This window comes from Clytia hemisphaerica, unplaced genomic scaffold (assembly GCF_902728285.1).
Source record: "Clytia hemisphaerica strain Z4C2 unplaced genomic scaffold, Clytia hemisphaerica genome assembly, whole genome shotgun sequence".
In the NCBI taxonomy this organism is placed as follows: Eukaryota; Metazoa; Cnidaria; class Hydrozoa; order Leptothecata; family Clytiidae; genus Clytia; species Clytia hemisphaerica.
Genome location: NW_027103414.1, coordinates 1,783,283 through 1,796,360, shown reverse-complemented (window position 1 = coordinate 1,796,360; position 13,078 = coordinate 1,783,283). Strand labels below are relative to the sequence as shown.

The window sequence follows — 13,078 nt, the reverse complement described above, 5'->3', positions numbered from 1 at the left end:
ATGAAAAAGATTCTCAAAACCCATATTATGACATATCTTGATCAAGAGAAATTACTATCTAGCAAACAACATGGCTTCATCAACCGCCGGTCAACTGTAACACGATTACTAAACTACCTAGATGCTTGCACCGCAGATATTGGAAACGGTAAAGCCGTAGACGCAATATACTTTGACTTTGCGAAAGCATTCGACTCAGTTCCTCATCAACGGCTCCTAATCAAACTAGAAGCATATGGGATAAAACACAAGTTGCTTGAATGGATCAAAGACTTCCTGAAGGATCGATCCCAGATTGTCAAAGTAAACGGAGTTGAATCGGTGCAATAAGCAGTGTTCAGTGTTCTATGGCTTACCATTTTCGTTCTCTATATCAACGATCTACTAGATTCCGTTAAGTCAAAACTATTCCTTTTTGCTGACGACACCTAACTCGTCAATAAAGTGGAATCAGTTGAGGATGCGCTAGTAATACAAAACGATATCAACCAACTGCGAAAGTGGTCCGAAACATGGCTATTAACTTTTCATCCTAACAAATGTCATGTGCTAACCCTAGGAAAGCCAAATATTATCAAACATGTACACGAATACACACTAGGGGATAAAATCCTTGAACATGTATCATTCGAAAAAGATCTTGGTGTTATCATTGATAAGAATCTCTCCTTTGACCAACACATATCAAATCAGGTGAAAAAAGCTAATTCAATGGCTGGTCTTATCAGACGGACCTTCACGTACCTCACTCCTGAATTGTTTCCAAAACTGTACGTAACATTTGTCAGACCACACTTAGAATACGCCCAAGTTCTGGTCACAAAAACTGAAAAAAACATGCGAGATTGATAGAAGGTGTTCAGCGACGCGCATCTAAAACAGTTGAGACATGTGGACGGCTAAGCTATGAAAATCGAATGCAAGTCCTGGTACATACAGACGCGAGGTAAGTGACATGGTTGAGATCTTTAAACATCTAAACTACTATGACAAATCTTGCGTCCCTAGGAAATGTAACCAGCAAGGGAGACCTATGAGAACGCAAGAATCTGAATTAGTAGTAATCTTTGGGAACGATGGTGTTCGCGGTCCGCAGAGTAACTCCCTATACTATCGGGGCATTAAGCAGTGGAATAGTTTGCCTTCAAAAGTAGTCAACTCATCCTCAGTTGAAGAATTTAAAGAGACCCTTAGTGTGGCCTGGAAAGCTAAAAAGTTTGAATATGATTGAAAGTGCGTGTCATTATTGTTGCATAACTGTCTATATTATAACAATGTAAATAATTAACCCAAAATGTATGAGTGATTCATAGAGGCCCATGTGTCCGCAAGGTGGCCTGCGAATTTGTAAAACTATATTGACAAATAGAATAACCAGAAGCATTTTTGTTTTTTATTAAAAACTATATATTCGACCTCACTCACAAGAGGTCATCATCAGAGTAAAAAATCTAATACAGAATGAGGATTCTAAAATCAAAATTTACAGAAACAAGATAATTAAAATGTTATAAAAAAATTCTTTTAAAAACAATGTGTAAAAATCTAAAATGATACCCATGGGACGCTTAACTGAGAAAACGATGAAACTATATCGATGGCACAATAAAAAAGAGTAATTAACAAAGGAACTATATAATGTTTGTTTTGAAGTTCTGTCTCCATAATGATGCGGGCGAGTTTGCGTTTAAGTTTGTAAGTCCCATTTCGTATTGTAAGAAAGAGAATCTTATACCCACGTTTTGTATGGTTAAAGTTGCAATACGAAATGGGACTTACAAACTTAAACGCAAACTCGCCCGCATCATTATGGAGACATCCCGTATGCTTTGGTTTGGGTACAGGGGTTTTGTGGTTGATCATTTAGTCGTGTAGAATTAGGTCATAAACCGCCAAAACCGGGACAAAAATGGTGTAGGGATCTTCCTGGGAGAGGGGCTTCTTTTTTGTTATTCCTGACATCTCTACACCATTTTTGTCCGGGTATGTATGCAATTCTGCCTGACTAATTGCTGTGTTTTTGAAATGAAGTTAACTTCCAAATCCTTTAAACCTTTTATCGTTTTACATATTTTTGCAGCTACTTCAGACGGGAAGAAGCACGCACTGGATGATAATGGAATAACTGAAGAGAAAGTCATCGTTGTCAATAATACCTTCATGTCCGTACCGTTATTGATTGCATTGTGTATTTGTCTCCTACTTATTGTTGGTCTGATCTATCGTTTCAAATTTGCAGCGAGAGGGAAGCCCAAGAAAGTACCCGTGGATGATGGTGACTACCTAATCAATGGAATGTATCTCTGAAGTACACGCCATCCTTTTGTCATTTTAATGGAATCACTATTATTTATTATTTTAAAAAAACTTAAGTTAAGTCATCCGTATAAAAACGCTGGAGAAACAATTCCTACTAGTAGTAGTCAAGGTTTTTATTTAGGTCGGACTGTTCTTATTTCTTGGCACTTTGAGCAATTTGAGGCTCCATACCTGAATTTTACTACCTTCCTTGAATTGTTTGAAATTCTTAAATTCCAGGCTGAGCGTTGTTCTTAACTTTTGACGATTTTGAGCGTCATTGTTGTTATAAATTTATTTAGTAAAGTAAGTTCTTAAGCCAGCTTAAAGAAAGAAAACAAAATTTCTCCTCGAAATAATGTCATCATTTGCAAACTCATGGTTTGATTATGTTCGTACTTTGGTCTACGTTAAACCTTTGGTTCGGAAATGAGCATTTAATGCGTGATTTAAGAAAATAGATACGTAAAGCAGTGAATTTAAATATTTAACCATAACTTTTAATTTTATTGATGGCGATATTTTTTATTCTGTTTACTCGTAATTCTCCTACCGGAAAAAAATTGAAGACGTTTCAATTTCTCATGAAGAAATCGGGAAACTAACAATCGATGTGATATCGTACAATATCATGACTGCTATTCGAAAGCTCTTAAACAACTAAAATAGAAGACGGGTATAGCCGATTTCCTCAACTGTCTGGAGATAATTTAGAGACAATACAAGTTGTGATCTATAGTTGATTCTGGGCCAAATATAGCGGTAAGTCCAATGTAAATGTAAAGTATGCTAGACGACCTCACTGTATTTCGAATTTCAAAATGAACTAGCTCTTGATTCGCTTTTTGAAAAAGCATGTTCATATTTTTTCATATGTAATACTTTTTATTTTTGTAACAATATTCTTGTCGTGTGCTGGGAAATATATTATTTTTGGGTAATGAAAAACTTACTAAATTTAATTAATTTCATACAACTTGGCCTATTCTCAACTTCAGTTGAGCTAGAATCTGAGAATGTCTATGTCTCTGTGTATGTCCCAAAACTTTGGGGCAGCCTGGAGATTTAAAAAATTGTCGGATTTGGCTTAAATTTGGCGCACTTGTTCCTTGGGTGAATATCTGGAGGCATTTTTTTCATTTTTCAAAAATTTTGATTTTTGGGACCTGGGACTAGTTTTTCGCCAAAACGAGGCTAAAACTTTGGGGCAGCCTGGGGACTTCAAAAATTTTCGGATTTGGCTGGAATTTGGCACACTTGTTCCTTGGATGAATACTTTATTGCATGAAAATTTCGCGAAATTAAAATGCCCCAAAAAAACAATTTTTCGGTCAACCGCGAAATTGAAATGCATAAAAAAATCCTTTTTTCCCGTTTTTTTCCGAAATAAATAAAAAATCCCGCTTTTTTGGCATAAAAACAATAAAAACCCGGATAATTAATGACTGGCTTCTGTGTACTTTATTTTACACAAATAGAATCATCAGTAATAGTTATAAGCAATAATAATAATTACTAGTCAATCACAATAATGTTGGATTTTTTCGAATTCTTATTTCACTTCTCTACTTTTTTGGACCTACCCCGGTAGGTAATTTGTCATTATTAATAACGATCGATTCGTTCACGTCTGGTTGAGCATTTTGTTCCTCTATTAAAACCACTACTCGTCGTCGATCCACATTCGAGTCACATCTCTTTCGGTGTTGTCTTGCAAGATGTTTGTAATTACTTTTGTTGTTTCTTCGTTCTTTTCTTTAGTTTGTTTTTCCCCATCTAAGATAAAGTTAGCATATTTCAATGTATCGTTTACGAGCTTTTGTTGATACCCTCTGCGGAATGGTTCCTTCTTCCGGGTGAGTGGATTCATCATTTGGGGAAGGGGTTGTGGGGCTGTTTGAGGGAAAACTAGTGGGGGAGTTTGCACTGAGGGTGCTTCAGGAAAGGTAGTCTCCCCATGATGCTCCTCCTCTATTAACTGCTTTGCTGCTTCTTCTAATTCCAGGTTGCTCTGAGTGGTTTTGCGCCCTTCCTGTTGTCGTGTGGTGTCAATGAAGTATTGGCATTTTTTGACATCATCTAGGTGCCTTAGTAGGGTTTTCGTTGAGAATAAATCTCTTTCAAGAACACTTTTCATTTCTGCATTTATTTCCTGTATCTGATAAGGAGAGGTAAAAATATTGGATCGAATTTAGATCTCCTTGTATAATTTCGAACTAATTCCAAGTCCCCTTGCATGATATCAGAGGATTTTCGGTATTTTGAGGCATTGATAACCTCTTCATGTTGAATTTTCTTTTCTTTGTCTAGTACCCGTGCTTTTTTGATGTCATTTTCAGTCAAGGCCTTTCTTGGAAATTTTTCTTTCAGCCCGTCTCTGAAAATCATGCTTGCAGGCGGCACACCCGTTGCTGGGTGAGCGGTCTGTCGGTATGTTTTGAGCGTTTCTTGTAAGATTTCTGCTTCATTCGTTTTTGAGTGATGATTTATCTTCATTGCTTTTCCCACTGTTTTCATGAATGTCTCGGTTAGGTTTTGACTAGGAAAATGAGGGGATGAGAACCTTGTTGCAACACCATGGGTTTTAGTAAACTCCTCCATTTTTCTGCTATTGAAAGGAGGACCATTGTCAGATATTTGATTTTCAGGATATCCATATTCATCATAGATCTCTGCTAGTACAGGAATAAGTTTTTCAGCTTTAGTTGAGGCTACGAGCTTTACTGCTGGGTATCTTGATCCCAGATCTTGAACAACAACAACATACTTTGATGATGGCATGGGACCAAAGAGGTCTACGGCCACTGTGTCCCAAGAGTTTTCAGGTGTCCTGTACGACTGGTTATAGGTTCCTTTGTCTTTTTATCAACACACAATGCGCAATCACTGCAAGAACTGACAAAACTTTTCACCTTATCGTACATTCCATGAAAGAAAAAATGGAACCTAAGTCTCCTTTCAATTCCACTTTGTCCTGGGTGAGATCCCCTGTGTGCTAGTTAAATAGCTAGTTTGTGTAGTGATTCTGGAATAACAATTCTTTCTCCACCAATTTCACGTGCACTTTTCGATGCACTTTCGAGACGCATGCCTTCCTTTCGTAGTGTATTGAGTTTCCAGGAATTTTTTAGTGCTTCTTCTCAAATCTCCTCATTGGACTAACCAATTAGTACTATTTGGTCCCTGACAGCAGTTGATAGTGCAGTACAGTCATCATTCGAGCATTGAAACTGGCAGTGTTTTGCTTCCTTCTCAACTCTGTTAGAAAATGCGATAAAGGTAAAGCTGAGAGGGATCTGAATTGGAAATGTTTCAATGTGAGGTTCTCGGTAGGCTTGTAGTAACTGTCCATTGTGTCCTTAAATTGGTTCCACGTTGCATCCTTTCTTGATTTTTCAGGCCATTGTCCAGTCACTAACCAAGCGCCTTGATGAATAGATGCCCAAGAATTTTGCAACCATGTCTTTGGCTTTCCATTGGTCGACTATATCATCAAATTCTGCCATTGTAGGGTTTTTATCGTCGTTTCCAAGTTTCCACCTTTGAAAAGCGGAGTCCAAGGATTTGGAGGATCTGGATACATTGCTGCGTAACGTAATTCATAGTCTTGGGTGAATTCAAGAAAAGCCTTCAGTGTATTATCTGGGTGGCAGTCAGGGTCAAAGAATAGCGAGACTGTGGCATTAGTACCAACAGACCAACCTTTGTAAGGATGGAGGCTCACCAATTGGATTGGTGAAAGGCTGAGGCAAGCGTTTATCAGACCAAACAAATTATCTGGTGGTTCACCGTACTTGGTGAAAGCCTGAATAACTTTGAGTAATGCACACACCTTGGAAGAACCAAACAAATTGTCTGGTAGTTCACCTATGAAGGAGTGTTACCTTTGTGTTTCTAGTCTTTTTTTTTTCTTGTAAAGCTTTATCTTCGTCGCCAAGAATAATATGACCAAGTGGTGTTTATTTATGTTATATTCTTTGTATTTTATTAATTGACCCTGACTCTAAAGATAAGAAATATACGAAATATATTACGAAGTCTTAAATATGAAAGAATATTTCAAGAGCATGAAATTTTGGTTGATGGTCACGTCATGTAGATATCAATTATGAATATGTTAAATTGCACAACCAGGTAGGTCCATAAAAGTATCACTTGTTCTTCTATGGCAAAACCTTGAAAAAATTTATGATGTCATTTCTGCTGCTACTGCTGGGTTGGTCAGTTTCTTGATTCGACTTTTTGCTGGCTTTTTCGTTGACAATGTCGACAGGTCAACCTGTAAATGAAAGTAACGTCGCCGCTTATCTTGAAATGTCATAGGAAGACCAGCAGCTCCATGGTTACTGACCCTGTAAATCAGATGAGGATACCGATGATGATGACGATGATGAGGTTTTCGAACCAGAGAGGAACTATTTGGATGCATTTAACTATGATTCAACTTGTTTTAAAGGAAAATATAGTTAAAATGATAACTAAAACAACGCCTTATTTCTTGTTTGTGATAAAAAATAGCTAAAATGTTTTGAAAAAATGCAATTTTTTCCTTTCAATTTTTCGGAACCGCGAAATTAAAATGCCGCAAAATACACTTTTTCTCCTGGGCCGCGAAATTAAAATGCCGCGAAATTCGCATTTTTGCTTGAACCGCGAAATTAAAATGCTGTGAAATGCAATTTTGGGCAAAAAAAAACAGCGAAATTTTCATGCAAGAAAGTATCTGGGGTATTTGTTTCATTTTTCAAAAATGAACGCATTCGTGGCATGGGGAGTGCAGTGAAATGATTTCAGAACCAAGAGCGAAACCACCTCCAACCGAACTCCTCAACAGCTAAGAGAAGATTCGCATTTCCCCAACAATCCGCAAATTAGCAAGCCTTTTTGAAACGATCGTTTTCCAATTCAAAATCAGAGGGCGCACCAAGAACCTCCGCCAAACTTGTTTGCCCTCACTGGGCACCAGATTTCCTTCCTATTTTCCACTCCTACTATCTTACTCAAAGGGTTCAAAACACATTGAAATACACATATTTGTTTTCTCTGGGCATTTGGTCTTTGGCTGGCGTGAACAGTGTACAGTATATTACATATCTTACTTCCTACCTAGGTGTTAGCCTGGTTGCAACATTGTGAAACGTACTTCTCTTTGTCGTGTTCTCAAGGTTGACGAATCAGACTAACTTTCGGATAGGGCTGAAAAGGGGGCCCTAAGGCTAGATGGGCCCCAATTCCTCATGGACTAAACCCTCAGTCTCTTCCCGAACTACAGAAGTACATACCAAGTATGAATATTTTGACAGGGAGAAAGAACCTTTGAGCTACCGTTTATCCGAAAGCCAGCAATAAACTAAAAATATTAATACAATTCAAAAACATTTATCTTTGTCGTTTGTTTGTTGTCTTTTCCTTGGCGCCACTGAACTTTCCGTTCGACCCGATTGACACGCTCTAACCATCGTTCTTTCTTCTTTTGAAGTCACGATTTGCCAGTGATACCGGAAAAATAATGTTTAAAGCTTGCATTAGATTAAATTTTTTTTTTTTTTTTTTGATGGTGAAACTGCACAGATGTTCAAGTGAGCCGAGGGCGATAATGAAAAATGCTACTATTTTTATTTATACACGCTACACATGACAAACTCGTTCCCAAACCGTAAGGAAATCCGTTTCCAACTCCCTTCGTCCGTCGGAAACTTCATTTTCAACAACGGTCAGACGAACGAGAACATTTCCAACCTAATCTACACTACAACATCAAACAGAGCAACCGCCACGAAAACACAATCAACCATTCGCACCGCGACCCAACAACCAAGCCATGGGAAGACTTCCTTTTAATGAACATTTTGAACAGAACAGACCACCTGCTAATAGAATGCGAACCCAACAAAACTTTAATCATTGCCAACCACCGCTCAATATACGTCCTCCATTCTTTAGAGGGTTTCCAGATCAAGGGCCGATATTACCAGGTCATCCACCTCCCATGCCTCGTGGTCCAGCAACCTCTACGATAGGTAATCGTTTTGGACAACCAGATGAAAACTTCCATGATAATAATGAACTCCCTTTTGATGGCAATCAAAACGATAATTATGGTCAGCCCGGCACTCCCCACTTCCGCCCTCAACAACAGCACAGGCCTCGCTTCCATGGCAACAATAACAAAAGACGTCGGGGCCAGAACTATCGATAAATTACCGCTAGTCTTCATCTTTTTATCAAGTTTTTATAATTTTTTTGTACGAAAGTCTTATTTTGTTTATTCCAAAAACATTAATATCTGTCCTGAGAACTTATTCTTCTGTTTTTGGCTAATTATTTGATTTCTGAGTGTAACAAATTACATGGCATTGGTGGCATTGGTAAAAAGTTCGCGCGCCCAAGGATTTGTTCCCTCGTAACTGTCTGTAGAGTGAAGGGCTAGAGGTAAATTCACTTATTTCCTACGTAAAAGTTTCTAAAAGAAATCACTCCCAATAAGCGGATACTAACCCGCTTCTTCCATGGTGCCCGCCAATTATCTAGAGGTTCTACCGATTCCAAAATACTTCTCGCTTTCCGAGGATTACCGAAATTCTGAAGCTTACAGTAAGGGTCAATCAAAATGAAAAATACAGACGCGGTCATAGATTTCTCACCAGCTCTAAGGAAATTAGCGAATTAACCCAAGAAAAAGTGAAGCCAGGTTGTAACAAATAATCGTTGTGTCTGCAAAACACGATCGACAGAGAATTCCACTTTACTTGATACTTTTCTACAGCAAATAATTTCGTCCTACTATAGTTAATGGGGGGTTGTAGGGGTTAGAACTACCGTTTTCCCGTAAGAATTTGGCTGAATCCCGAGGGATCCCGAATAATGAAAAAATAATAACACCGTTACGGTTAACAAAATAATTTTTGTAGAAAATAGTCTTCAACTTAGGTAACGACAACAGAAAACCTACTAAACATTAAAGTGAACGGATAGAAGCTGTGTAAGGATTTCGAAAGCCAGCGGTTACATTCAAATGAGAAATCCATTCACGCCAGAATCCCAAAGGAAAAACCAACTCTCTTCAGTCCAACGATACAAAAGCGTAAGTCAAGGGAAAACAAATTATCAGAGGTTATCAAGGCAAACCAAAATATCTTGGGAAAATTACCAACTAACGGGCACTTATCACATGCTACAACGATAACAAGAAACGTCTCTACTTTTATCATCGATATGATTGCACACTACCGTACAATATCGCAAAACCTTCCGGGAATATTCAAAAGGTATTGGATCAAGAAATTCCTAAGAACCGTCCATAATGATGAGAGAATATGATCGTGGCCGACATCGTGGCCGACATCGTGGCCGACAAGTATAGAGACTTCAGTATTAAGAGCTTTGACCATAGTGAATTTTTCATAATTGCCGTGTTTAAAATGTGTTTTCTGACTGATATAACCAACAAAACTATGGCATGTTATACATTTTCTGTTAGACAAACTATTCCTGAATCTGAAAATTCAAAAATTGCATTGAAAAAATTTGATGAAGAAGAAAATGAAGACTTTTGCGAGGAAGAGTATTTCAACTTTGGAAAAAATGTTCGCAGTAGATGGTGTATCTTTTACCGAACAATAAAAATTTTTGCGGAAAATTTTTGTAAATGCTTCTTTTCTCGAAATCTTCAAAATAGTGGTTTTTCATCAATTTTTCATCTGGATTTTTCTTAAAAAAACAGTCATAACTTTTGACACATCTTTTTAGAAAAATTTTCCGTATAATTTAAAATAGTTCAATTCTAAGCGGACAGTGTAAAGAAATTTTGAAACAAAAAAGTTAATTACCCATTAAAACTAAGCACTTTTTGTAAAAGAGGGTGATGGAACATATTATTAACATCTTTTTAAAGTTCATAACGTCATTTTTACAATTAAATTCTTAATAACTCTTAAGGGATTCGATTAAAAAGCAATTTATAGAGGCAATTCTTTGTTAAAAAAAGTGTTAAGGAACCTGAAATATAACTTTTATGTTCAAATACCAAAATCAATTTTTAGGCTATGGTCAGGTGAATGTGTAAAGAAGGGTTCATCAGACAGAATCCTAATCAAGTCAGTGGATGGAAAAATTCCCAGGGACATTGAAAGTTCCTTTGCAAACAACGAGAACAAAACGCGTTTAATCAAACTCACGTTTGACTACATAAAAAACAATGCTGATGAATGTTTCGAGATCCTGAATTGTGAAGAAATTGTCATGTCTGAAGATGGCTACTGCAACACCATGACTAAGTCTGAGTTTAAACCATCTAACAAGCTTGCTAGTGACCAAGAAAAAGCTGACACGAAAGTCATCCTACATGCCCTGAATGTTTTGTCAAAAAGCTGCGACCCAAAACAATGTGTTTGCATTCGTTCTCCATCAGGTGACACATATATCATTGTCATTGCGTTAGGAAAAATTGTCGAAAGATCCAGAGTGCTATTTGACTGTGGACCAGAATGAGAGAAGATTTGGCTTGATGAAATATAGTCGAACGTGCGCAACGCACTGGGCTCAACTTCAGTGGCTTCAAACTTTTCATAGGCCCAATTGTAGACCCCCAGATATTCACCCAAGGAACAGGTGTGCAAAATTTCAGCCAAATCGAACAAATTTTGAAGTCTCCAGGCTGCCCCAAAGTTTTAGCCTCGTTTTTGCGAAAAACTCGTCCCCAGGCCCCAAAAATCAAAATTTTTGAAAAATGAAAAAAACACCCCCAGATACTCACCCAAGGAACAAGTGTGCCAAATTTCAGCCAAATCGAACAATTTTTGAAGTCTCCAGACTGCCCGCCCAAAGTTTTGGGACATACACACAAACAGACAGACAGACACACACACAGACATTCTCAGATTATAGCTCAACTGAAGTTGAGAAAAGATGCCAGCAGATCAACGTCAAGCATTGATCGGCTTTCACGCTTTGAAATGATTAGATTTCTTCGTTTTTTCGGAAGGGTAAAGCTACGTGCTGGGAAGTTATGAAGGATGATAATGCTGTTGTCGAAGTACACTCAGCTTGGAGAAGATTGGGATATTACAGATAGTGTCAAAGAGGTGTTAGAAAGATACATTTGTAAATTGTACGGATCAACCAAGAAAAATGTCAATGATGCACGCTTTCAACTCTTTGAACGAAAACAAAGGAATGGTGTCATCGTTGACTTATCCTTAATGCCGCCATGTAAACCATCGTTACGCAACATTACAAAAGTTTGAAAGAGAAAACTATGTGGCAAGAATCTGCGAAGTTGGCAGTTACAGCGATGGTTAACCCCCCCCCCTTCATCCAGAAGGACGTGGTTGGGATATTGATGGTGATATAGAATGGATCGACCAAATGCTTCCTGATGACATAACAACATTATTGATCTCAGCACAACGTGACAGTGAGAGGGAGACAGATAGTGAAAATGAAGAAAAATCTGACGATGAAGAGTACGGAGACGAAGAAAGCGATGATGAATAAAGTGCTGATGATGATGATGATGATGATGATGATTATGTTGAGAATAGTGATACTGACGATGAAGTCTTTGAATAAATGTGCTGTTTAGAATAAATAGTAAAGTTTTATAGGTGTAAATAAAAGGAGAAATCTGACAAGATTACCATAATCTATTGCCTATCTAAATCTTTTGAACAATAAGAAACTCCACAAAACCTTCTTCAAGAAAGATGCAACCGAGATTTAAAGAAATGTCGATATTCTGGTCTGTAAAATACACATTTTCCATCCGAACAACCTGAAAGTTTGTGATATTATTTTATCAACCATAATCAATTTTCTATTTCAAATATTTGCTATAGTGAATTTGTGATTTTTAAAAGACTTTGAAAACCAAAAGTGACATTTTCTTGGTAGAGGTGTAAATATTATAAAATACTGAGTTAACCTTGTGGTCTGTAAAATGCCAACAAAGCCTTGAAAATTCACAGAAGCCTCAAAAGTGTCTCAGAAAACATTATAGTTCATAAAAATTCACTTTTTGAAAGTTCTATGCTTTTTAAATCAACTTTTTTTTTTCAAAAACAGCTATTTTTTGAAGAATTTTCCATAGTCTGGTCTGTGAAATACACAAATTAGAATGAAATGACTAAAAAAATTGTAGAAATGTTTTCCAATATATTCACTACCATCATGCAAAATTCCATCATCATAGCTACACTAGTTTTTGAGAAATTAAAAAAATAAGTGACCTACCCCAGGTAACAGATTTGACCAACATTTCTTCCACCTACCCCCCTGGTTAGCCTGAAAACCATCGTGATTCTCAAAATGTATGTTAGAGCCCAAAAACAGTTCCAACCTTTTTCACCGTCAAGTTGGTACATCATGCCCCATCATAGTGCCTGGACTACCAATAACCCTTGAGAAATAACGACGAAGAAAGAAAAAAAACGGCAATTAAGAACACGAAAAAGAATACGTGCGCGAAAATAACCGCACTTGACCGCGAATGCGCGAATTAGTAATCGTTCTGAACGTGTAGAAATCGCATCTTGGGGCTCATTTAATGAAATGGGACCTCGATTCATGTTAAATATGCCTCTAGGGTAAAATCCAGCTTAAAATGAACACTTAAACTGCTGATTTCATGGGTTTTGTACCCTCTTTACCTACCTTCTTAAGGGAATAAATTTTCGCGGGGATTATATTTCGCAAATTTTCACGAATTTCGCCTTTTTCGCGAAATATAATCCCTCGCAAAAATTTCCAAAATCTCTTCTCACGCTAAATTCGCGAAATTTAA

The 13,078-nt window shown here is 37.5% G+C and overlaps 1 protein-coding gene across 2 annotated transcripts in view; it reads left to right on the top strand.

Moving 5' to 3' along the window:
• The window catches only part of LOC136797566 (uncharacterized), a 36,791-nt gene extending 33,545 nt beyond the window's left edge, over window positions 1-3,246 (top strand). For both annotated transcript variants that reach the window (XM_067054153.1, XM_067054152.1), the window contains one exon: window positions 2,081-3,246. In XM_067054153.1, the coding sequence (XP_066910254.1) occupies window positions 2,081-2,307 (227 nt within the window). In that variant the 3' untranslated portion in view covers window positions 2,308-3,246. The remainder of the gene's footprint in view (window positions 1-2,080) is intronic.
• The last annotated feature ends 9,832 nt before the right edge of the window (window positions 3,247-13,078 follow it).